Source organism: Crinia signifera, unplaced genomic scaffold, assembly GCF_055691185.1.
Source record: "Crinia signifera unplaced genomic scaffold, ASM5569118v1 HAP2_SCAFFOLD_104, whole genome shotgun sequence".
Lineage (NCBI taxonomy): Eukaryota > Metazoa > Chordata > Amphibia > Anura > Myobatrachidae > Crinia > Crinia signifera.
Window position 1 is genome coordinate 255,588 of NW_028141998.1, and position 25,977 is coordinate 281,564.

General features: G+C 44.6%; 2 protein-coding genes across 2 annotated transcripts in view; both read left to right on the forward strand.

Moving 5' to 3' along the window:
* Positions 1-373: 373 nt before the first annotated feature.
* Positions 374-25,977, forward strand: part of LOC146051641 (uncharacterized) — a 116,903-nt gene continuing 91,299 nt past the window's right edge. The window contains exon 1 of the mRNA XM_083167907.1: positions 374-564. The gene's annotated coding sequence lies outside the window, so the exon portion shown is untranslated. The remainder of the gene's footprint in view (positions 565-25,977) is intronic.
* Positions 22,402-24,482, forward strand: LOC146051635 (uncharacterized). The gene has a single exon (XM_083167900.1). It carries the CDS (start codon positions 22,497-22,499, stop codon positions 24,144-24,146), a length of 1,650 nt encoding a protein of 549 aa, XP_083024026.1. The 5' UTR covers positions 22,402-22,496; the 3' UTR covers positions 24,147-24,482.

Sequence of the window (25,977 nt, forward strand, 5' to 3'; positions counted from 1 at the left end):
TTAAACTGCGAGGATCACTGGTTTTCTGCGATCCTCGCAGTTTAACCCCCTCGCACTGGCATTGAATACTCACCACTGTCTCAACACACTTCACTGAGCTGAGCCGTGCGGCTCAACTAATTCCAATGAACCGTCTTGCCCATGACTAGATCACATTCAGTTTTGGTAATTTCCCACCATGCACTGGCCCTGAGCCGTGCACCGGAAGTACGGATGGGGAAGCACTTGCTGGACAGGAAGGGGGCGGGGCCCTGTGTGGGACCAGAGGATCATGGGACATCCCACACCGCCGCGGCCATTATTGCTGTCCAGCCACATGACCTGGTGACGTCAGGAAGAGACCTGCTCTGTGCGCCTGGGGGATGAGAGAGAGCGAACATGTGTCCTCGCTCAGTCTCCTCCCCCTCACCCGTGTCCCCGCCCAGTCTCCTCCTCACCCGTGTCCCCGCCCAGCCTTCTCCGTCGTGTGCTTTCCATCCCACGCCCACAGGTCTCAGAGGCAGCAGCGGGAGAACGCGTAGAACCGGGGTGAGGGAGTGTCCGGCGGCGGCGGCGGCGAGTGAGGTGAGCGCTGAGCATGGAGCTTCTGTATGTACGGTACAAGCACACTGGGGGGCTGGCTGCAGCTCCGGCTGCTCAGACATTGATCTGTACTAGTACGTGCCTATGTTTTACCGTACACGTGACTATCGGACGTCGCTGGGGAATCGAGCGTCGATGGTTTCCATCGATGGCAGCACAGTCTCTGAGTGATATTAAAGCATCGTCTGGTTTTTATCCCCTTTGTATCCTCCCCCTACGCTGGCTGTATGTAATATGACGCTTAGATGTTGATAATCGGTCTAAAAGAGAATACATTATACGAATGTATTATAAGGACTCAGCTAAACCGTACGATTCCCTATGTGTTTGTACAAGTACGTGCTGTAATGCATATTTTACTCTGAATTGTGGGCTGGGTGTTATCGGTGTATAGATCCTAGCAGCGACCAGGGGCTGCTGTGATGTTGCTCTCGCCCAGCTGCTGTCACAGTGCCTGTACACTGTAGGGATGGGCATCGATGGCAATACTGGAACCACCCATCGATAGTAAAACACTGATCATCGATAGTTTTACCTATCATCCACTTTCTTTGACTGACTAGCCCATGGGAAGATCAGAATGTGAGGCATATTGGGCCTGATTCAGATTTATTATATACTGTAAATCAGGGGTGTCCAAACCGGTCCTCGAGATCTACCAACGGTCCATGTTTTCCAGGTTACCTAGCTGGTGCACAGCTGCAGTCATTACTGTCACATTTTAAAACCTGCTGCATTCAATCCTACTATAGATCCACAGGTTGCCTGGAAAACATGCACTGTTGGTAGATCTTGAGCACAGATTTGGCCACCCCTGCTGTAAATAGTCTACTAGATAATCTGTCATTTGTTTCACCCCCTCCTGGTGTATACACTGTAGCATACCTTTGTATTAATTCCCATTAATACCATTTGCAATGTCACTCCATATACCCCTTTCACACTGCACCTAGAACACAGGTAGCTGCCAGGTTGCTGATGTGACCGCACCAAACCTAATGTGTGTACACACGGGGGAGATATATTGCTCAGTTTCTCCTGTTCATCAGCGACCAGAGATGGTCGCTGATGAAAAAGAAACTGCCGGGGGGAGCCCGGCAGTGGTAATCAGCTGGTCGCAGGAGCATGTTCCTGCGACCAGTGATCACCACAGGGGCAAAAACGGGAGCGCCAACCCGGCGATATATCGCCGGTGCACACTCCCATTGCGGGCAATATGGTCGCTCAGCGACCATATTTCCCGTGATTTTGGACAAAATCGCCCCCGTGTGTACGCACCTTTATTACTGTTCCTTCTAGCACAGTGGTTTCCAAACCTGGTCCTCAAGTACCCCCAACAGTGCACATTTTCCAGGTCTCCACACAGAGGGGCAGATGTACTAACCCCCCCATAGCGCTTCTCAAATAGCGGGTCCTGCTTCTCCTGCATAACGAGGAGAAGCAGACACCCGTTATTTGCTAATGTATTAACCCCCCCCCCCCAAGCCGATAAGGAGAGCCGTTATGCCCAGCGTTAACGGCTCCCCCTGTGTCAGTGCGCTTCCCCACCCCCCTGTCCGGCTCTAATGGGCATGCGCGAGATCACGCAAAAACCGCAGGATCTCCTGCGCAGCCCGAGCCAGAAGCAGGGCTAGCGTTGTCCCCACAGTGGGGTATAGGAAAACGCTAGCCCTGAGCTGGCGAAGCGACCTGGGTGAATTAACCCCTTCCTGACAGAGCTAGTTTTTGCGTTCCTGACAGAGCCATTTTTTTCAAATCTGACATGTCTCACTTAAGTGGGGATAACTTTTTTTTGCTTTTACTTATCCCAGTGATTTTGAGATTATTTTTTCGTGACACATTGTACTTCAAATTAGTGGTAAATTTGGGTCGATACAGTCTGTGTTTTTTTGTGAAAAATACCAAAATGTCGTGAAAAAATGGAAAATTTAGCGATTTGCAAAATGTTAAATTTTCTGCTTGTGAGACAAATAATCTTACCACTCAAAATAGTTAATAACTAACATAGACCATATGTCTACTTTATGTTTCCATCATTATTTCAACTTCCTTTTAATTTTTTTGGACACTAGGAGGCTTACAATATGAATAGCAAATTCTCAAATTTTCAAGAAAATTTCAAACACTGATTTTTTTAGGGACCAGTTCAGTTCTGATGTGACTTTGAGGGACTTGTATGTGAGACACCCCCATAAATGATGCCATTTCAAAAACTGCACCCCTCACAGTATTCAAAACAGCATTTTGGAAGTTTGTTAACCCTTTAGGTGTTTCACAGGAATTAAAACAAAGTGTAGGTGAAATTTCAAAATTTCATTTTTTTTGCAGATTTGCAATTTTAATACATTTTTCTAAGGAACACAGTACATTTTACTAGAGAAATGTGACTAAAAATTGATTCCCCCAATTCTTTTGTTTTCATAAATATCCTATATGTGGCCCTAGTGTGCACGTTGACCAAACCACAGGCTTCATAATAGAAGGAGCACCTACTTGATTTTGGAGCCTCCTTTTTATGAGATTATTTTTTAGGCACCATGTAGGTTTCTAGGCACCATAAGATGCTAAAATTTAGGAACCCCCCCACAAGTGACCCCATTTTGCAAACTACACCCCTCAGGGAATTCATCTAGGGGTATAGTGTACATTTCAAACCCCCAGGGGTTTCACCAATTGTGGTACAACTGGGCAGTGAAAATGAAAAATTAAATTTTTTACACAAAAATGCAGTTCTGGCTCAAAATTTTTCATTTTCACAAGGAATGAAGGAGACAAAGCCCCCCAAAATCTGTGCCCCAATTTCTCCCGAGTACGGCAATGCCTCACATGTGACCAAAAAATACCAGTTGGGTGCATGGCAGGACTCAGAAGGGAAGGAGTGATTTTTGGATTTTGCAGCTCAGATTCTGGTGGAATTTTGGTGGGTGCTATGTCGCATTAGCAAGACCCCCCAAGCACCAAGACAGTGGAACCCCCCACAAGTGACCCCATTTTGCAAACTACACCCCTCAGGGAATTCATCTAGGGGTATAGTGTACATTTCAAACCCCCAGGGGTTTCACCAATTTTGATACAAGTGGGCAGTGAAAATGAAAAATTACATTTTTTTACACAAAAATGCAGTTCTGGCTCAAAATTTTTCATTTTCAGAAGGTATGAAGGAGAAAAAGCACCCCAAAATCTGTGCCCCAATTTCTCCCGAGTACGGCAATGCCTCACATGTGACCAAAAAGTACCAGTTGGGTGCATGGCAGGACTCAGAAGGGAAGGAGTGATTTTTGGATTTTGCAGCACAGATTTTGGTGGAATGAATGGTGGGTGCTATGTTGCACCAATACAGTGGAACCCCCCCACAAGTCACCCCATTTTGCAAAGTACACCCCTCAGGGAATTCATCTAGGGGTATAGTGTACATTTCAAACCCCCAGGGGTTTCACCAATTTTGATACAAGTGGGCAGTGAAAATGAAAAATTACATTTTTTTACACAAAAATGCAGTTCTGGCTCAAAATTTTTCATTTTCACAAGGAATGAAGGAGAAAAAGCACCCCAAAATCTGTGCCCCAATTTCTCCCGAGTACGGCAATGCCTCACATGTGACCAAAAAATTCCAGTTGGGTGCATGGCAGGACTCAGAAGGGAAGGAGTGATTTTTGGATTTTGCAGCTCAGATTCTGGTGGAATTTTGGTGGGTGCTATGTCGCATTAGCAAGACCCCCCAAGCACCAATACAGTGGAACCCCCCCACAAGTGACCCCATTTTGCAAACTACACCCCTCAGGGAATTCATCTAGGGGTATAGTGTACATTTCAAACCCCCAGGGGTTTCACCAATTTTGATACAAGTGGGCAGTGAACATGAAAAATTACATTTTTTTACACAAAAATGCAGTTCTGGCTCAATATTTTTCATTTTCACAAGGAATGAAGGAGAAAAAGCACCCCAAAATCTGTGCCCCAATTTCTCCCGAGTACGGCAATACCTCACATGTGACCAAAAAATACCAGTTGGGTGCATGGCAGGACTCAGAAGGGAAGGAGTGATTTTTGGATTTTGCAGCTCAGATTCTGGTGGAATTTTGGTGGGTGCTATGTCGCATTAGCAAGACCCCCCAAGCACCAAGACAGTGGAACCCCCCCACAAGTGACCCCATTTTGCAAACTACACCCCTCAGGGAATTCATCTAGGGGTATAGTGTACATTTCAAACCCCCAGGGGTTTCACCAATTTTGATACAAGTGGGTAGTGAACATGAAAAATTACATTTTTTTACACAAAAATGCAGTTCTGGCTCAAAATTTTTCATTTTCAGAAGGTATGAAGGAGAAAAAGCACCCCAAAATCTGTGCCCCAATTTCTCCCGAGTACGGCAATGCCTCACATGTGACCAAAAAATACCAGTTGGGTGCATGGCAGGACTCAGAAGGGAAGGAGTGATTTTTGGATTTTGCAGCTCAGATTCTGGTGGAATTTTGGTGGGTGCTATGTCGCATTAGCAAGACCCCCCAAGCACCAATACAGTGGAACCCCCCCACAAGTGACCCCATTTTGCAAACTACACCCCTCAGGGAATTCATCTAGGGGTATAGTGTACATTTCAAACCCCCAGGGGTTTCACCAATTTTGATACAAGTGGGCAGTGAACATGAAAAATTACATTTTTTTACACAAAAATGCAGTTCTGGCTCAAAATTTTTCATTTTCACAAGGAATGAAGGAGAAAAAGCACCCCAAAATCTGTGCCCCAATTTCTCCCGAGTACGGCAATGCCTCACATGTGACCAAAAAATACCAGTTGGGTGCATGGCAGGACTCAGAAGGGAAGGAGTGATTTTTGGATTTTACAGCTCAGATTCTGGTGGAATTTTGGTGGGTGCTATGTCGCATTAGCAAGACCCCCCAAGCACCAAGACAGTGGAACCCCCCCACAAGTGACCCCATTTTGCAAACTACACCCCTCAGGGAATTCATCTAGGGGTATAGTGTACATTTCAAACCCCCAGGGGTTTCACCAATTTTGATACAAGTGGGCAGTGAACATGAAAAATTACATTTTTTTACACAAAAATGCAGTTCTGGCTCAAAATTTTTCATTTTCAGAAGGTATGAAGGAGAAAAAGCACCCCAAAATCTGTGCCCCAATTTCTCCCGAGTACGGCAATGCCTCACATGTGACCAAAAAGTACCAGTTGGGTGCATGGCAGGACTCAGAAGGGAAGGAGTGATTTTTGGATTTTGCAGCACAGATTTTGGTGGAATGAATGGTGGGTGCTATGTTGCACCAATACAGTGGAACCCCCCCACAAGTCACCCCATTTTGCAAAGTACACCCCTCAGGGAATTCATCTAGGGGTATAGTGTACATTTCAAACCCCCAGGGGTTTCACCAATTTTGATACAAGTGGGCAGTGAAAATGAAAAATTACATTTTTTTACACAAAAATGCAGTTCTGGCTCAAAATTTTTCATTTTCAGAAGGTATGAAGGAGACAAAGCACCCCAAAATCTGTGCCCCAATTTCTCCCGAGTACGGCAATGCCTCATGTGTGACCAAAAAGTGGCAGGACTCAGAAGGGAAGGAGTGATATTTGGATTTTGCAGCACAAATTCTGGTGGAATGATGGTGGGTGCTATGTCGCATTAGCAAGACCCCCAAAGCACCAATACAGTGGAACCCCCCCCACAAGTGACCCCATTTTGCAAACTACACCCCTCAGGGAATTCATCTAGGGGTATAGTGTACATTTCAAACCCCCAGGGGTTTCACCAATTTTGATACAAGTGGGCAGTGAACATGAAAAATTACATTTTTTTACACAAAAATGCAGTTCTGGCTCAAAATTTTTCATTTTCACAAGGAATGAAGGAGAAAAAGCACCCCAAAATCTGTGCCCCAATTTCTCCCAAGTACGGCAATGCCTCACATGTGACCAAAAAGTACCAGTTGGGTGCATGGCAGGACTCAGAAGGGAAGGAGTGATTTTTGGATTTTGCAGCACAGATTTTGGTGGAATGAATGGTGGGTGCTATGTTGCACCAATACAGTGGAACCCCCCCACAAGTCACCCCATTTTGCAAAGTACACCCCTCAGGGAATTCATCTAGGGGTATAGTGTACATTTCAAACCCCCAGGGGTTTCACCAATTTTGATACAAGTGGGCAGTGAACATGAAAAATTACATTTTTTTACACAAAAATGCAGTTCTGGCTCAAAATTTTTCATTTTCACAAGGAATGAAGGAGAAAAAGCACCCCAAAATCTGTGCCCCAATTTCTCCCAAGTACGGCAATGCCTCACATGTGACCAAAAAATACCAGTTGGGTGCATGGCAGGACTCAGAAGGGAAGGAGTGATTTTTGGATTTTGCGGCTCAGATTCTGGTGGAATGAATGGTGGGTGCTATGTGGCATTAGCAAGACCCCCGAAGCACGGTGAAATTATGAACCTAATATTCCATAGATGTGTGGTATATTTTAAAACACTCCTTTATACATAGGCCGGGTTTGTCGGGGCAAGTGTCACACTGGAAAATAGTTTGCTTTCTTATTCCCTTTTTATAGCAAACTTTGCACCTTTTTTGTGTCCTGCCCTTTTTTCCAGTGGAGGGGATTTCATCAGGAAAATGCTGCCCTGGTACAATACGGGGACCAGTACTAGAAGTACTGGGGCCCTCTGCCTGCTGGTTCCCAAATATTAGGCCCTTTATGACTTCCTCTTGAAAGTGCATAAATGTCCCCCTCTGGCCGGTAGAACGGAATAGCACGTAAGCGTTATACAGTGCCATCTGGATGATATACACGGCCACCTTCTTGTACCAGATTTTTGTTTTCCGCAGGGCACTGTACGGCTTCAGTACCTGATCTGAAAGATCCACTCCGCCCATGTACCTATTGTAATCCAGGATACAATTAGGTTTGGAGGTGTGGGTACTGGTACCTCGTACAGGGATGGAGGTGGTACTGTCTCCGTGAATTGTTGTCAGTATAAGGACATCCCTCTTGTCCTTATATTTGACCAACAACATATTTTCGTTGCATATTCCCCTGCTTTCACCCCTTCTCATTACTTGGGCAATGTGCGTTTTTGGGAGGCCTCTTTGGTTCTTGCGCACAGTACCGCAAGCTGCTGTACCTCTTGAACCAAGGGCCTTAAACAGGGGGATGCTGGTGTAAAAGTTATCCACATAGAGGTGATAACCTTTATCCAGGAAGGGGTGCACTAAATCCCAGACAATTTTCCCACTAACACCTACGAGGGAGGGGGGGCATTCTGGCGGTTCAATTCTTGAATCCTTCCCTTCATAAACCCTAAACCTGTGGGTGTACCCTGAGGTGCTTTCACACAGTTTATACATTTTTATGCCATACCTTGCCCTCTTACTGGGAAGGTACTGGCGGAATTTAACCCTTCCTTTAAAATGTATAAGGGACTCGTCGATACAAATAAATTTTTCAGGGATGTACACCTCTTCAAATTTGGCACTGAAATGATCAATGACCGGCCTGACTTTGAATAGCCGGTCAAAGGTGGGATCATCTCTGGGTGGGCACTGTGCATTATCGGTGTAATGTATAAATTTAAGAATTGTCTCAAATCGAGTCCGGGTCATGGCCATACGGTAAAATGGAGTACTGTACAGAACATCTGTACTCCAATATTGCCTAATTTCTGGCTTTTTTACTATGCCCATATGAAACACCAGACCCCAAAACGTCATCATCTCTACTGCATCTACAGGGGTCCACCTAGCAAATGATGACGTGGGGTTTTGAGCAATAAACTGCTGGGCATATAAATTAGTTTGGTCCACCATTAAATTTATAAAATCATCAGAGAAAAATAATTTGAAAAAGTCAATTTCTCTGAGACCTGTGGAATCAAATTGGATTCCTGGCATGGCCAAAAACTCAGGAACCTGGGGCTCAAAATTGTCTGGTGGTGGGGTCCATACGAGATCAATTGTTGGGGGGGGGGTCTCAGCTGCTCTACGGGGGCGTCTTTGAGGGGGTCCCTCATCACCAGAGGAGGAAGAGGAGCTTAAGACGAATCCTTCAAATTCCCCGCTTGCATCACTGGCTGTGTCTGAGTCAGAGGCAAGCATGGCATATGCCTCCTCCACTGAATACATTCTCCTGGATGACTGGGAGGACATTTGGGAGGACATTTGGGATGCCATTTTTATTTTTGTGTTACTGGTAGTGAAATGTTTCAACACGTGTATAGTGTAGGGGGGGGTACAAACTTTATTTCAACCCGGGGGGTATGTAGTGTGTAGTGTGTATGTAGTGCAGAAAAAAAAAAATACTTTATACCAATAAAAAAAAAAAAAAATGAAGGGGTTAAAAATAAAAAATTGAAGGGGTTAAAAAAAAAAAAAAAAGTTCCTGCGCCAAAAATTGAGCACAGATGTTGGTCAGTAACGTCTGTCACTGAACAGCGCTCAAAGGCAACAGGAATTTGATAAAAAAAAAAAAAAAAATAGATCAACCCTGTGCCGAAAAAGATGATCAGTGATGTACGTCACTGATCAGCGCACAGCGGCCACAGGACACCCACAAAATCACAGTGTGTGTAAAAAAATAATTAAAAAAAGACCCCACAGCACACACACAAAAAAAAAAGGTGATCAGTGATGCGACACTGATTACCAGTGAGGTGCAGCAGGTGCACAACCTTTGGTGCAACTGACAGGTATATATAAAAAAAAAAAAACCTCTGTACCCCCAAAAAAGTTGCTGATCACCTCAGATATAGTGATCAGCACAAAAGGCGGGGGCAGCAGACACAAAATTTAGCACTCTCTATCACTCTCTGTCACTATCTCTCTCTATCTCTCTATCTCTCACTATCTATCACTCTATGACACTGCAGCAGCAGCACTGACAGGTATATCTATATATAAAAAAAAACCTGCGCCCCCAAAAAGTTGCTGATCAGTTAATTTATACTGATCAGCACAAAAGGAGGGGGCAGCAGTCAGTTATATAAAAAATATATAGCACAATCTGTCACTATCTCTCTCTATCTCTCTCTCTCTATCTCTCTATAACTATCACACTGCAGCAGCACAAAATATAGCACTCTGTCACTAGGCCTCTCTATCTCTCTCTCTCTATCTCTCTCTATCTCTCTCTCTCTATCTATAACTATATCACACTGCAGCAGCACAAAATATAGCACTCTCTGACACTATCTCTCTCTCTATCTCTCTCTATCTCTCTCTATCTCTCTCTCTATCTCTCTCTATCTCTCTCTCTATCTCTCTCTATCTATCTCTATCTCTCTCTATCTATCTCTCTATCTAGCTATTACACTGCAGCAGCACAATTTCACAGCACAGGAAGGCACAAGTAGCAACAGGATCCAGGAAGCATCCAGCACACTTCAAGCACAGATCAAGCAGTGATGAAGCAGCGATCAGGTAAGTATGGAGCAAGGTTCTGGTCAGTATATGGCGGCAGGGGGGTACGGTGACCGCACTGCACGCTATTCCAGACCGGAATGGCGTCTGCAGTGCAGTCACCGTTAGTTTAAATCCCCCTCCTTGGCTGTGATTGGTCCGTCGGTCCGACGGACCAATCACGGCCTTTGGGGGCGGGCGGGGTGAGGTGGGGTGACACCAGTGTCACCCTTACACCCCGCGGTGATTGGTGCTGTACTTTACAGCACCAATCACCTCTGATCCCGTGTCACCGGCGAACGTTATTCGCCGGTGACACAGGAAAACGCTGTGAATGGCTGTTCACACTGAACAGCCAATCACAGCGATCGCCGACGGGGGGGCGGCATCGCAGCCCCCCCTGGGCATGCACGGACATGTCTGCTGTCAGGGACAGCAGACATGTTGAAACTGTCACCGCGTCTATAGACGCGGTGACAGTTTAAATCCATGACGTACATTTACGCCATGTGTCGGGAAGTGCTTCCCGACCATGACGTAAATGTACGTCAAATGTCGGGAAGGGGTTAACACCTTGAAGGCTGTTAATACATCGCCCCGGCTGTTAATCCCTGGGGGGGGGGGGGATTGCAGGGGACAACCCCGCCAAGTGTAACTCGGCGGGCTGTCACTAGCGCACGTTAGGTGAGCTAGTAATACATTAGCATAAATGTAATCCCCCCCCCCCCCAGTTAACCAGCGTTAAGTGCATTTTTGCACTTAACGCTGCTTCGTACATCAACGCTGCTTCGTATATCTGCCCCACTATCACAAGTGACCTAATTAGCTCCACCTGTGGATCTTTTTAAATGTCTGAATAATGAGTGCACCTGCTGGGTGACCTGGAAAACGTGCACTGTTGGGGGTACTTGAGGACCAGGGTTGGGAACCACTGTTATAGGACACTGCACAGGGGCAGCATAAAGGTGGTGGACCAGACCCGCCCACAACACCAAAGGGGAAGGGCCTGGCCCGCCGAACACTGCCGTGGAAGCACTGGGCATCTACGGCGGCTCTGGGCTTCCCCGTGTGCACCGGTGGGGACAGGCAGCCGGCTGTTCTAGAGGGACAGGGCGCATTTTGCCCTTTAAAATCAGGCGCTAAAAGACCCTAGCGTGAACGGGTTTGATACGAAATCCCGATTGTCGAAATCCCGACGGGGGGGGGGATCACCCCCCCCCCCCCCTTGCAGGCTCGCCACGCAGCAGGCACTAATTTATTCTCCCTCCATGGCTGGCAATGGTTGTTAGAAGGGGTAAAACCGGTTCTCCGCATGTATAATGTGCAAACTGGGTTTAATGTAAAAGCACCGGACCCGGCACACTGATCTGAAAGGGGTATTCGATTTTAAAGAGCGCTGGCCCAAGTATAGGTCACTGGGGTACTGCACTGGTAGCATTTTACCGCATAAATTGTTGTTCATTTACTACAACGTTCCCTATTCTGCAACCAAGTTCTTATCCATTCCACTCCTATAATCCAATCCCATGGTTTTGAGTATAGTACCAACTTGATCTATTCTTTCAATCACGGAGTCAAAAAAGTTAATTTGTTTGACATGATTTCCCCAGTAAATCCCTGATTGTTTTGGGGTCCTGTAAGTTGTTGGATTTAAGTTTTCTTTTAATAATGTTTCCATTACTGTCCGTATTACTGATATAATGCTGGGTACACACTGGTAGATATATGTGCAGATAGTGTTCCTTCTAGGAACAGTAGCAGGCAGGGTGCTGCTGCACGGGGGCAGTGCAAGGGGGACGGACTGGACCTGCAAATGTCACTGTTGTGGGCAGTCCCGCGCCACCAACTGCACAAAAGGGGTGTGCCCAGGCCGCGCCGTCATGAAAAGGTGCGGGCCCGGTCGCCGCCGTCACTAAAGGGATCTGGCTCGGCCCCTCCGAAGTCTCTGCACTGCCAGGGAAGCACCACGTTTCGCCATCTACGGCGGCGCTGGGCTTCCCCGTGCACACCGGCGTGGTCGGAGGCAGGCTCTTTTGCAGATATCTCTACGGACGGAATTCAAAAAATTTAAACACTAGGCGACCCTCTGGCTGAGAGAGCTCTCAGCCAATTGAAGGCCTCTCTCAGGTGGCTCCAGCGCTCTCTCAGCCAATCAGAGGGCTGCCCAGTGTTTTAAATAGTTTTTTTTTTCAAATTCTTCCTTCGACAGCCTTCCTTTACAACGATGCACTCAGCTGCCACCTGAGTGCCGCTCCCTGAACCCGGCCCCCACTTCCTGAACCCACCGCCAGCACTCTGGACCCTGCTCCCCGATCAAATTGCATGACCGGTGGGCCTGTGCATCATGTTTGGGGAACTATTGAATATGAATGCAATCCTTCGAATTATTGCCCTAGTGCATGGGCAGCATTACTGTGTTATCCTGGGTTTTGGTGTTCCACCCTGTCAGTAGATTATGAGTTACTCATGGCTTTTTTAATATGTTTTACTATAGCCATGTTCCTGTAGTCTGGAGGGGAGAGGTCAGCACTTAGGGCAGGCATGTCCAAAGTCAGGCCCGGGGGCCAATTGCGGCCCGTGCTGTCATTTCAAGCGGCCTCCAGCTGGAAGCAGGCAGAGCATCAGATGTGGGAAGCACAGCACAGGACACTAAAGGTGGGGCCCCGGTGAGCGCTCCTTTACCTTACTGTCTGCTGCAGTGAGGAGGTGCAGGCCGCCACAGTCAGATGTGATTGGCGTCCTACCCCTGCTGCTGCAATCGTATATCACCCTACTCCACAATCACAGTGACCGCAGTGTTTGGGGAGGGGGCAGCAAGGGGGAAGCTTGGTCCCGTAACATGCAGAGCGGAGGAGGGCAGCAGCGGGAGCCCAAGCATCTCCTGTCCTTGCAGTGCCTGCTTTGCCTCTCCTTCCTCTGGCTCACACAAGGGGCTGGGAAACATACAGAGAAGGGAGGGGGCAGAGTGGGGGACATACAGTGAAGGAGGGTCAGGCTGGGGAACATACAGTGAATGGAGGCAGTGATGGTCATTCAGAGAAGGGGGAGCAGGGGCAGGCTGGGGGACATACAGTGAATGGGGGCAGAGTGGGGTACATAGTGAATGGGATTCATACAGTGAATGAGGGTCAGGCTTGGGGACATACAATGAATGGAGGCACTGATGGACATTAAGAGAAAGGTGCAGAGTGGGGAACATACAGTGAAGGAGGGGCAGGCTGGGGGACATACAGCGAATGGGGGCAGGCTGGGGGAAATTCAGTGAAGGGGCAGGCGGGGGACATAGAGTGTGGGCAGAGTGGGGGACCATTCTGATGTGAATAATAATTCAAAGAATGTCAGGCTTAATGGTCTGCCGCCACACATTTACACTTCACCAAATCTGGCCCTCGTCACAAAAAGTTTGGACACCCCTGTCTTAAGACGTCACCTAGGTATACAGGTTATCCGGAACCTGTGATAGACCACTCACTTCCGGGTTCATGTGATGTACCACATGTCTGCGGACGTCAGAACCATCCAAGACACCACCCAGATACTCATCCTACCCGAAACATGTGATGGATCACATGACCGGGCGATGAGTGACGTCAGGCACTTGTCCCTTTCTTCCAGCATCGGGAGAGACGGCGGATACCTGCTCTCCTCCCCTTAGCGTCACATGGTCCTACATGTGACCCTCGGTTGTATGATCACTTGAAAAAGATGCTATATTATTCTCTGGTATATGCCCGCCTTTGAGCAATCATCTTGCATGTTTACAGAGGTGGGTGGAGGATTGGACTCTGATATAGATATATATATATATATATATATACACATACATACATACATACAAATACAGGGCCTCAGCACTCTCCATAATGAACTAACTCGCCTTAGTATACAATTAATCAAATAAATAATGGGGTTTTAGTTCATGAATTGATCAATGCATTTAAGCTTGCAGCCCATCGCCAAGGGACCCCATTTCACTGCAAGTCCTACACTAGCATTTGTTTCTCAAGAGCCTGCCAACTGCTGACACATCATAGCTAAAGTGGACATGTGTTTTTTCCTGGTTTAAAGCTCACCTGCCAAGTGCCTTATGGCTTTTAAAGATGAGGCAGTCACCTAACACAACACCTGACTTAGAATTAACCCCTTCCTGACAGAGCTAGTTTTTGCGTTCCTGACAGAGCCCTTTTTTTCAAATCTGACATGTCTCACTTAAGTGGGGATAACTTTTTTTTGCTTTTACTTATCCCAGTGATTTTGAGATTGTTTTTTCGTGACACATTGTACTTCAAATTAGTGGTAAATTTGGGTCGATACAGTCTGTGTTTTTTTGTGAAAAATACCAAAATGTCGTAAAAAAATGGAAAATTTAGCGATTTCCAAAATGTTAAATTTTCTGCTTGTGAGACAAATAATCTTACCACTCAAAATAGTTAATAACTAACATAGACCAGATGTCTACTTTATGTTTCCATCATTATTTCAACTTCCTTTTAATTTTTTTGGACACTAGGAGGCTTACAATATGAATAGCAAATTCTCAAATTTTCAAGAAAATTTCAAACACTGATTTTTTTAGGGACCAGTTCAGTTCTGATGTGACTTTGAGGGACTTGTATGTGAGACACCCCCATAAATGATGCCATTTCAAAAACTGCACCCCTCACAGTATTCAAAACAGCATTTTGGAAGTTTGTTAACCCTTTAGGTGTTTCACAGGAATTAAAACAAAGTGTAGGTGAAATTTCAAAATTTCATTTTTTTTGCAGATTTGCAATTTTAATACATTTTTCTAAGGAACACAGTACATTTTACTAGAGAAATGTGACTAAAAATTGATTCCCCCAATTCTTTTGTTTTCATAAATATCCTATATGTGGCCCTAGTGTGCACGTTGACCAAACCACAGGCTTCATAATAGAAGGAGCACCTACTTGATTTTGGAGCCTCCTTTTTATGAGATTATTTTTTAGGCACCATGTAGGTTTCTAGGCACCATAAGATGCTAAAATTTAGGAACCCCCCCACAAGTGACCCCATTTTGCAAACTACACCCCTCAGGGAATTCATCTAGGGGTATAGTGTACATTTCAAACCCCCAGGGGTTTCACCAATTTTGATACAAGTGGGCAGTGAAAATGAAAAATTACATTTTTTTACACAAAAATGCAGTTCTGGCTCAAAATTTTTCATTTTCAGAAGGTATGAAGGAGAAAAAGCACCCCAAAATCTGTGCCCCAATTTCTCCCGAGTACGGCAATGCCTCACATGTGACCAAAAAGTACCAGTTGGGTGCATGGCAGGACTCAGAAGGGAAGGAGTGATTTTTGGATTTTGCAGCACAGATTTTGGTGGAATGAATGGTGGGTGCTATGTTGCACCAATACAGTGGAACCCCCCCACAAGTCACCCCATTTTGCAAAGTACACCCCTCAGGGAATTCATCTAGGGGTATAGTGTACATTTCAAACCCCCAGGGGTTTCACCAATTTTGATACAAGTGGGCAGTGAAAATGAAAAATTACATTTTTTTTACACAAAAATGCAGTTCTGGCTCAAAATTTTTCATTTTCACAAGGAATGAAGGAGAAAAAGCACCCCAAAATCTGTGCCCCAATTTCTCCAGAGTACGGCAATGCCTCACATGTGACCAAAAAATACCAGTTGGGTGCATGGCAGGACTCAGAAGGGAAGGAGTGATTTTTGGATTTTGCAGCTCAGATTCTGGTGGAATTTTGGTGGGTGCTATGTCGCATTAGCAAGACCCCCCAAGCACCAATACAGTGGAACCCCCCCACAAGTGACCCCATTTTGCAAACTACACCCCTCAGGGAATTCATCTAGGGGTATAGTGTACATTTCAAACCCCCAGGGGTTTCACCAATTTTGATACAAGTGGGCAGTGAACATGAAAAATTACATTTTTTTAGACAAAAATGCAGTTCTGGCTCAAAATTTTTCATTTTCACAAGGAATGAAGGAGAAAAAGCACCCCAAAATCTGTGCCCCAATTTCTCCCGAGTACGGCAATGCCTCACATGTGACCAAAAAATACCAGTTGGGTGCATGGCAAGACTCAGAGGGGAAGGAGTGATTTTTGGATTTTGCAGCTCAGATTCTGGTGGAATTTTGGTGGGTGCTATGTCGCATTAGCAAGACCCCCCAAGCACCAAGACAGTGGAACCCCCCCACAAGTGACCCCATTTTGCAAACTACACCCCTCAGGGAATTCATCTAGGGGTATAGTGTACATTTCAAACCCCCAGGGGTTTCACCAATTTTGATACAAGTGGGCAGTGAACATGAAAAATTACATTTTTTTACACAAAAATGCAGTTCTGGCTCAAAATTTTTCATTTTCAGAAGGTATGAAGGAGAAAAAGCACCCCAAAATCTGTGCCCCAATTTCTCCCGAGTACGGCAATGCCTCACATGTGACCAAAAAGTACCAGTTGGGTGCATGGCAGGACTCAGAAGGGAAGGAGTGATTTTTGGATTTTGCAGCACAGATTTTGGTGGAATGAATGGTGGGTGCTATGTTGCACCAATACAGTGGAACCCCCCCACAAGTCACCCCATTTTGCAAAGTACACCCCTCAGGGAATTCATCTAGGGGTATAGTGTACATTTCAAACCCCCAGGGGTTTCACCAATTTTGATACAAGTGGGCAGTGAAAATGAAAAATTACATTTTTTTACACAAAAATGCAGTTCTGGCTCAAAATTTTTCATTTTCAGAAGGTATGAAGGAGACAAAGCACCCCAAAATCTGTGCCCCAATTTCTCCCGAGTACGGCAATGCCTCATGTGTGACCAAAAAGTGGCAGGACTCAGAAGGGAAGGAGTGATATTTGGATTTTGCAGCACAAATTCTGGTGGAATGATGGTGGGTGCTATGTCGCATTAGCAAGACCCCCAAAGCACCAATACAGTGGAACCCCCCCACAAGTGACCCCATTTTGCAAACTACACCCCTCAGGGAATTCATCTAGGGGTATAGTGTACATTTCAAACCCCCAGGGGTTTCACCAATTTTGATACAAGTGGGCAGTGAACATGAAAAATTAAATTTTTTTACACAAAAATGCAGTTCTGGCTCAAAATTTTTCATTTTCACAAGGAATGAAGGAGAAAAAGCACCCCAAAATCTGTGCCCCAATTTCTCCCAAGTACGGCAATGCCTCACATGTGACCAAAAAATACCAGTTGGGTGCATGGCAGGACTCAGAAGGGAAGGAGTGATTTTTGGATTTTGCAGCTCAGATTCTGGTGGAATTTTGGTGGGTGCTAGGTGGCATTAGCAAGACCCCCGAAGCACGGTGAAATTATGAACCTAATATTCCATAGATGTGTGGTATATTTTAAAACACTCCTTTATACATAGTCCGGGTTTGTCGGGGCAAGTGTCACACTGGAAAATAGTTTGCTTTCTTATTCCCTTTTTATAGCAAACTTTGCACCTTTTTTGTGTCCTGCCCTTTTTTCCAGTGGAGGGGATTTCATCAGGAAAATGCTGCCCTGGTACAATACGGGGGCCAGTACTAGAAGTACTGGGGCCCTCTGCCTGCTGGTTCCCAAATATTAGGCCCTTTATGACTTCCTCTTGAAAGTGCATAAATGTCCCCCTCTGGCCGGTAGAACGGAATAGCACGTAAGCGTTATACAGTGCCATCTGGATGATATACACGGCCACCTTCTTGTACCAGATTTTTGTTTTCCGCAGGGCACTGTACGGCTTCAGTACCTGATCTGAAAGATCCACTCCGCCCATGTACCTATTGTAATCCAGGATACAATTAGGTTTGGAGGTGTGGGTACTGGTACCTCGTACAGGGACGGAGGTGGTACTGTCTCCGTGAATTGTTGTCAGTATAAGGACATCCCTCTTGTCCTTATATTTGACCAACAACATATTTTCGGTGCATATTCCCCTGCTTTCACCCCTTCTCATTACTTGGGCAATGTGCGTTTTTGGGAGGCCTCTTTGGTTCTTGCGCACAGTACCGCAAGCTGCTGTACCTCTTGAACCAAGGGCCTTAAACAGGTGGATGCTGGTGTAAAAGTTATCCACATAGAGGTGATAACCTTTATCCAGGAAGGGGTGCACTAAATCCCAGACAATTTTCCCACTAACACCTACGAGGGAGGGGGGGCATTCTGGCGGTTCAATTCTTGAATCCTTCCCTTCATAAACCCTAAACCTGTGGGTGTACCCTGAGGTGCTTTCACACAGTTTATACATTTTTATGCCATACCTTGCCCTCTTACTGGGAAGGTACTGGCGGAATTTAACCCTTCCTTTAAAATGTATAAGGGACTCGTCGATACAAATAAATTTTTCAGGGATGTACACCTCTTCAAATTTGGCACTGAAATGATCAATGACCGGCCTGACTTTGAATAGCCGGTCAAAGGTGGGATCATCTCTGGGTGGGCACTGTGCATTATCGGTGTAATGCAAAAATTTAAGGATTGTCTCAAATCGAGCCCGGAGCATGGCCATACGGTACAATGGGGTGCTGTACAGAACATCTGTACTCCAATATTGCCTAATTTCTGGCTTTTTTACTATGCCCATATGAAACACCAGACCCCAAAACGTCATCATCTCTACTGCATCTACAGGGGTCCACCTAGCAAATGATGACGTGGGGTTTTGAGCAATAAACTGCTGGGCATATAAATTAGTTTGGTCCACCATTAAATTTATAAAATCATCAGAGAAAAATAATTTGAAAAAGTCAATTTCTCTGAGACCTGTGGAATCAAATTGGATTCCTGGCATGGCCAAAAACTCAGGAACCTGGGGCTCAAAATTGTCTGGTGGTGGGGTCCATACTAGATCAATTATTGGGGGGGGAATCTCAGCTGATCTACGGGGGCGTCTTTGAGGGGGTCCCTCATCACCAGAGGAGGAAGAGGAGCTTAAGATGAATCCTTCAAATTCCCCGCTTGCCTCACTGGCTGTGTCAGAGTCAGAGGCAAGCATGGCATATGCCTCCTCCACTGAATACATTCTTCTGGATGACTGGGATGACATTTGGGAGGACATTTGGGAGGACATTTGGGATGCCATTTTTATTTTTGTGTTACTGGTAGTGAAATGTTTCAACACGTGTATAGTGTAGGGGGGGGTACAAACTTTATTTCAACCCGGGGGGTATGTAGTGTGTAGTGTGTATGTAGTGCAGAAAAAAAAAAATACTTTATACCAATAAAAAAAAAAAAAAAGAAGGGGTTAAAAATAAAAAATTGAAGTGGTTAAAAAAAAAAAAAAAAAAAAAGGTCCTGCGCCAAAAATTGAGCACAGATGTTGGTCAGTAACGTCCGTCACTGAACAGCGCTCAAAGGCAACAGGAATTTGATCAAAAAAAAATAAAAAATAGATCAACCCTGTGCCGAAAAAGCTGATCAGTGATGTACGTCACTGATCGGCGCACAGTGGCCACAGGACACCCACAAAATCACAGTGTGTGTAAAAAAAAAATTAAAAAAAGACCCCACAGCACTCACAAAAAAAAAAAAAGGTGATCAGTGATGCGACACTGATTACCAGTGAGGGACAGCAGGTGCACAACCTTTGGTGCAACTGACAGTGCAACTGGCAGCAACTGACAGGTATATATAAAAAAAAAAACCCTGCGCCCCCAAAAAGTTGCTGATCAGCACAGATATACTGATCAGCACAAAAGGGGGGGTAGCAGACACAAAATATACACTCTCTATCACTCTCTGTCACTATCTCTCTATCTCTCACTATCTCTCACTATCTATCACTCTATGACACTGCAGCAGCAGCACTGACAGTTATATGTATAAAAAAAAACTGCACCCCCAAAAAGGGGGGGTAGCAGACACAAAATATACACTCTCTATCACTCTCTGTCACTATCTCTCTCTATCTATCTATCACTATCTATCACTATCTATCACTCTATGACACTGCAGCAGCAGCACTGACAGTTATATATATAAAATAAAACCCCTGCACCCCCAAAAAGGGGGGGTAGCAGACACAAATCTCTCTATCTCTCTACCTCTCACTATCTATCACTATCTATCACTATCTATCACTGTATGACACTGCAGCAGCAGCACTGACAGTTATTTATATATAGAAAACCCCTGCACCCCCAAAAACGGGGGGTAGCAGACACAAAATATAGCTCTCTCTGTCACTATCTCTCTATCTCTCTCTATCTCTCTCTCTATCACACTGCAGCAGCAGCAGCAGGAAGTCACAAGAAGTCAGATCCAGGAAGCATCCAGCACGCTACAAGCAGTGAGCAGGTGATCAGGTAAGGTATTTGCAAGGATCAGGTAAGTATTAGCAAGGATTAGGTCGGTATTCACGGCAGACAGGCACGGTGACCGTTCTGCACGCTATTCCAGACCGGAATGGCGTCTGCAGCGCAGTCACCGTCAGTTTAAATGTCGCGCCTTGGCTGTGATTGGTCCGTGGGTCCCACGGACCAATCACAGCCTTGGGGGCAGGTGGGGTGAGGGTGGGGTGAGGTGTCATCGTCACCGATGACCCCCCCATGCCCCCTGACGCCCGGCGGTGATTGACACCTGTGTTACCGAGCGTCTGATTCGCTGGTAACACAGGAAAACGCTGTGAATGGCTGTTCACACTGAACAGCCAATCACAGCGATCGCCGACGGGGGGGCGGCATCGCAGCCCCCCCTGGGCATGCAGGGACATGTCTGCTGTCAGGGACAGCAGACATCGTCCCTCTGTCACTGCGTCTCGAGACGCAGTGACAGTTTAAAGTCATGACGTACATTTATGCCATGTGTCGGGAAGTACCTCCCGGCCATGACGTAAATGTACGTCATATGTCGGGAAGGGGTTAAAGGGGCAGCTGTAACAGGTTACAGATAAATTAGCTCATCTGGGGTGAAAGAGAAAGCTATGATCACAGTAACAAAGGTTAATAAAAATTAACCCACATATATACACACATACAGAGTACCACAACACTCGCCATCCCTGCGAATGGGGTGCAAACAGCACTCGCCATTCCCAGATTGGGGTGAAAGTGGCCTGTGACCACATGCTCTAATAAATACAAATACAGGGACTCAGCACTCTCCATAATGAACTAACTCACCTTAGTATACAATTAATCAAATAAATAATGGGGTTTTAGTTCATGAATTGATCAATGCATTTAAGCTTGCAGCCCATCGCCAAGGGACCCCATTTCACTGCAAGTCCTACACTAGCATTTGTTTCTCAAGAGCCTGCCAACTGCAGTGAAATGGGGTCCCCTCTCAGTGCACTCACGGTTCCCCGGCTACACACTGGATATGTGCAGGAACGGATTCACCACGCGGCACAGCTCTCGGGATCGCAGCTCTCTCCTCCGCTTCCACGAACAATTGCGTCAGTCAGGCCACGCCCCAGGGGCCACGTAACGTTCCAGTAATGATATATTTGTGTTTACACATTTATCTGTTGTAGGAAGCCAGCTGGAAAACTGCTAGATGGCAGGTATGTGCCACTGTGGCTGCTGATGTCAGTGGTATAAATCCCAGGCAGGTATGAAATGGATGCTACGGTCCAAGGTTTTGAGGTGGCTGTAGGGATTTGGTGCTAGACCATTCCCACACTACACACCAGGTTTTAGGTTACTCTCCTGAACTGGGAGTTCTGAAGTGGATTTAAAAAGGATAAGATGCCTGGGAGCAGAGCGAGTATTGTTATGTGGCTGGACGAAAGCAGGCTAGAGGCTTGGACCTGCTAATATCGAGACGAGTGAGTGTCTTGGTCTATGCCTGCCTGTTCTGAAGCTAAAAGAGCAGTATTTCATGCCCTACCATCCACTAGGGCGTGGAGGGAGAATAAAATAGTGTGCCGTGTGTCCATGTCGACATTTTAGTTAAAAAAAAAAACACAGAAAACCACCATTTTGCTTGTGTCGGCCTTTTAACCTGTCGACCTAAACTCATGTCGACCTAATGACCCTGTCGACCCAATGCTTGTAGACAAAACGATCCCAACCCAGGTAAATACTGGCTGCATTATTTTTACACTGCAATGTAGCTCTCTGCACATGTTACATGTTGCTAGACAATTTTGACTAAGCAGGAGAAAAATAGGGAGATTTTGGCTAACCTTCTAGGAGATTTTGACTATCTAGTCAAAATCTCCTATTGAAAGTTCTCTGTGTGTACACCCCTTTAGTCACTGATCATTGTTCTTATATGGTGTCAAATTGCTAAGTGCTCTTTGTTATTGTATGTTATGATATGCTTCATGTTCCTTTACTATATACAGTATTTTATATTCTATTTCTACCATTAAGTTACCTGATAACATTTTATTCTTTTACATTACTTTTTTTCAGGACAATTGAGCAGGATTTGCACTAAGAATATTACAAGACAGCGTGGAAAGGGGCAAGGCAACTAATGAATTAATTTCTTCTACCTCTGGCATTTACCAAAGTTATTCCTATTTTCTGGGCAGAACACCCATTAAACAACGCTTTAGTTTCTCAACTAAAACATGATGAGTCTGACAGGAGAGAAACCACATCTGTGCTCTGAGTGTGACAAACGCTTTACATATAAATCAAAGCTTCTCCTACATCAGAGGAGTCACACAGGAGAGAGACCACATCTGTGCTCTGAGTGTGACAAACGCTTTATATGTAAATCACAGCTTCTCATCCATCAGAGGAGTCACACAGGAGAGAAACCATTTACATGTTCTGAATGCAGCAAGTGTTATGCTACAAAGCAAGAACTTGTTAAGCATCAGAGGAGTCACACAGGAGAGAGACCATTTACATGTTCTGAATGCAGCAAGTGTTTTGCTACAAAGCAAGAACTTGTTATACATCAGAGGAGACAACACACAGGAGAGAAACCATTTATATGTTCTGAATGCAGCAAGTGTTATGCTACAAAGCAAGAACTTGTTAGACATCAGAGGAGTCACACAGGAGATAAACCATTTACATGTTCTGAATGCAGCAAGTGTTTTGCTACAAAGCAAGAACTTGTTAACCATCAGAGGAGTCACACAGGAGAGAGACCATTTACATGTTCTGAATGCAGCAAGTGTTTTGCTTCAAAGCAAGAACTTGTTATACATCAGAGGAGACAACACACAGGAGAGAAACCATTTACATGTTCTGAATGCAGCAAGTGTTATGCTACAAAGGAAGAACTTGTTAAACATCAGAGGAGACAACACACAGGAGAGAAACCATTTACATGTTCTGAATGCAGCAAGTGTTATGCTACAAAGGAAGAACTTGTTAAACATCAGAGGAGTCACACAGGAGAGAAACCATATAAATGTTCTGAATGCAGCAAATGTTTTACCTCAAAACATAACCTGGTTATACATCACAGGAGTCACACAGGAGAGAAACCATTTACATGTTCTGAATGCAGCAAGTGTTATGCTACAAAGGAAGAACTTGTTAAACATCAGAGGAGTCACACAGGAGAGAAACCATATAAATGTTCTGAATGCAGCAAATGTTTTACCTCAAAACAAAACCTGGTTATACATCACAGGAGTCACACAGGAGATAAACCATTTATATGTTCTGAATGCAGCAAGTGTTATGCTGCAAAGGAAGAACTTGTTAAACATCAGAGGAGTCACACAGGAGAGAAACCATATAAATGTTCTGAATGCAGCAAATGTTTTACATCAAAACAAAACCTGGTTATACATCACAGGAGTCACACAGGAGAGAAACCATTTACATGTTCTGAATGCAGCAAGTGTTATGCTACAAAGGAAGAACTTGTTAAACATCAGAGGAGTCACACAGGAGAGAAACCATATAAATGTACTGAATGCAGCAAATGTTTTACCTCAAAACAAAACCTGGTTATACATCACAGGAGTCACACAGGAGATAAACCATTTATATGTTCTGAATGCAGCAAGTGTTATGCTGCGAAGCGAGAACTTGTTCTACATCAGAGGAGTCACACAGGAGAGAGACCATTTATATGTTATGAATGCAGCAAGTGTTATGCTACAAAGCGAGAACTTGTTCTACATCAGAGGAGTCACACAGGAGAGAGACCATATAAATGTTCTGAATGCAGCAAGTGTTTTACTAAAACTAAAACCCTTATTAATCACATGAGGAGACACTCCGAGGGCCTGAATGCAGCATGGGTTTCATAAGTAAATTGGTAACCCTGCATTATGCATTCAAGGAATCAAATTTTTATTTTCTGAATGTGACAATTTTTTTTAATAGAAAATAATTATTATAATTTTATATATCTTTCATAGAATACACATATCAATACATAGAAAATATTTTAAACATATTATTTGTGGTATGTGTGTGTTTGTGTATATAAATATATACTGCATATATATTCTCTGTATGCTGGCACTCAGTGGTCACAGCTAGGCTGGGTGCACTTTAGATAGTCCATACAATCCTTCTAATAGAAAAGGCACTCCAGTCGTTTTTTCCAAAACAAACGATTTTATCAAACTTGGTTATCACCACATGCATACATTTTTGTGGTCAGAGCTTCTTCCTCAGGGCACAATCCACAATAAAAAATTTGCTGCTCTTTTTATTGTGGATTGTACCCTGAGGAAGGGGCGCTGATCCCGAAAATGTATACATTTGGTGATATCCACTTTTGATAAAATCGTTTGTTTTGGGAAAAAAAACGACTGGAGTGCCTTTTCTATTGGAAGGAATATGAAAAATATATATCTATATCTCTATCTCTCTCTCTCTCTCTCTCTCTCTCTCTCTCTCTCTCTCTCTCTCTCTCTATCTATCTATCTATCTATCTATCTATATATATATATATATATATATACACACACACACAAAGAGGCCCGGCACTCACTTTGTTATAGTCCAGTAATTGCTGGGGTAGCCATCCTGTGATGCAAAGCACCTATGTAGATGATTGAGGTAGGGAGGCGGCACTCGCCAGACTTTTTTCATTATAAAACACAGCCTTTATTGTTCCAAACAATAAAGGCTGTGTTTTATAATGAAAAAAGTCTGGTGAGTGCCGCCTCCCTACCTCAATCGTCTATATCTATCTATCTATCTAGGCTGTAGGAACCTGCTGTGTGGTCCACGCTGTGCTTCACCCCAAATGGATGCCCTTGTTGTCTAACTCCTGAGGAAGGTCCTATATGGACTGAAACGCTAACGTTGAGTACCCTTCTTTTTTACATTGATGTCTATGTGAATACAAATACACAGCTTTTTATTTTGCATCAAACAGTCTGGAGAGTGAGTCTTTTTGGTCTTTATATACATGAACTTTTTTCTTGTGAGGAGAGTTCTGGACGTCACCCCAGCGGTTGTACATTTGTTGTATGGAGTGCGATCCTATATCATATATCTATCTATCTATATATCTCTATCTATATATCTCTATCTATATATCTCTATCTATATAACCTATTTTGTAAAAAAAAAAAAAAAAAAATTCAGATTCCTGTTTGCTTATCTTTAAATTCTTTTAAAAAGGTGGACAGCCCTTTTTTTATTATTTCCATGTTGTACCATGTAGTCCTTTGGAGATTTTTTTTCGTATATGCTCTCTATTATGTTTTGGGGAAGATTTTATGTATGGTATCCAAATATTAAAGAATTTCTTAGCCTTAGTTTCCATATTTAAAGAGCACTCAATCCAGTCCATTTGATACATATACTGTAATCTAGGCAACATTAATGATTATGGTACAGTATATATCCTTAATGGCTAACCTTGACAATCCAGCTGTTGTTGAACTACACATCCCAGCATGCTCTGCTTCAGTTTTGCTATTTGGCCATGCTAAATCTGATGCAGAGCATGCTGGGATGTGTAGTTCAACAACAGCTGGAGTGTCAAGGTTGGCCATCAAGGCTATATGTTCTGGTTGGATCTATCTAGATAGTATAGTTTTTTTTTGCTGCTGCTGCCGCCCTTGCCAGTAATAGACAATCACATGTCTGCAGCTTGTAGTCTTTGTTAGGATAATAGTA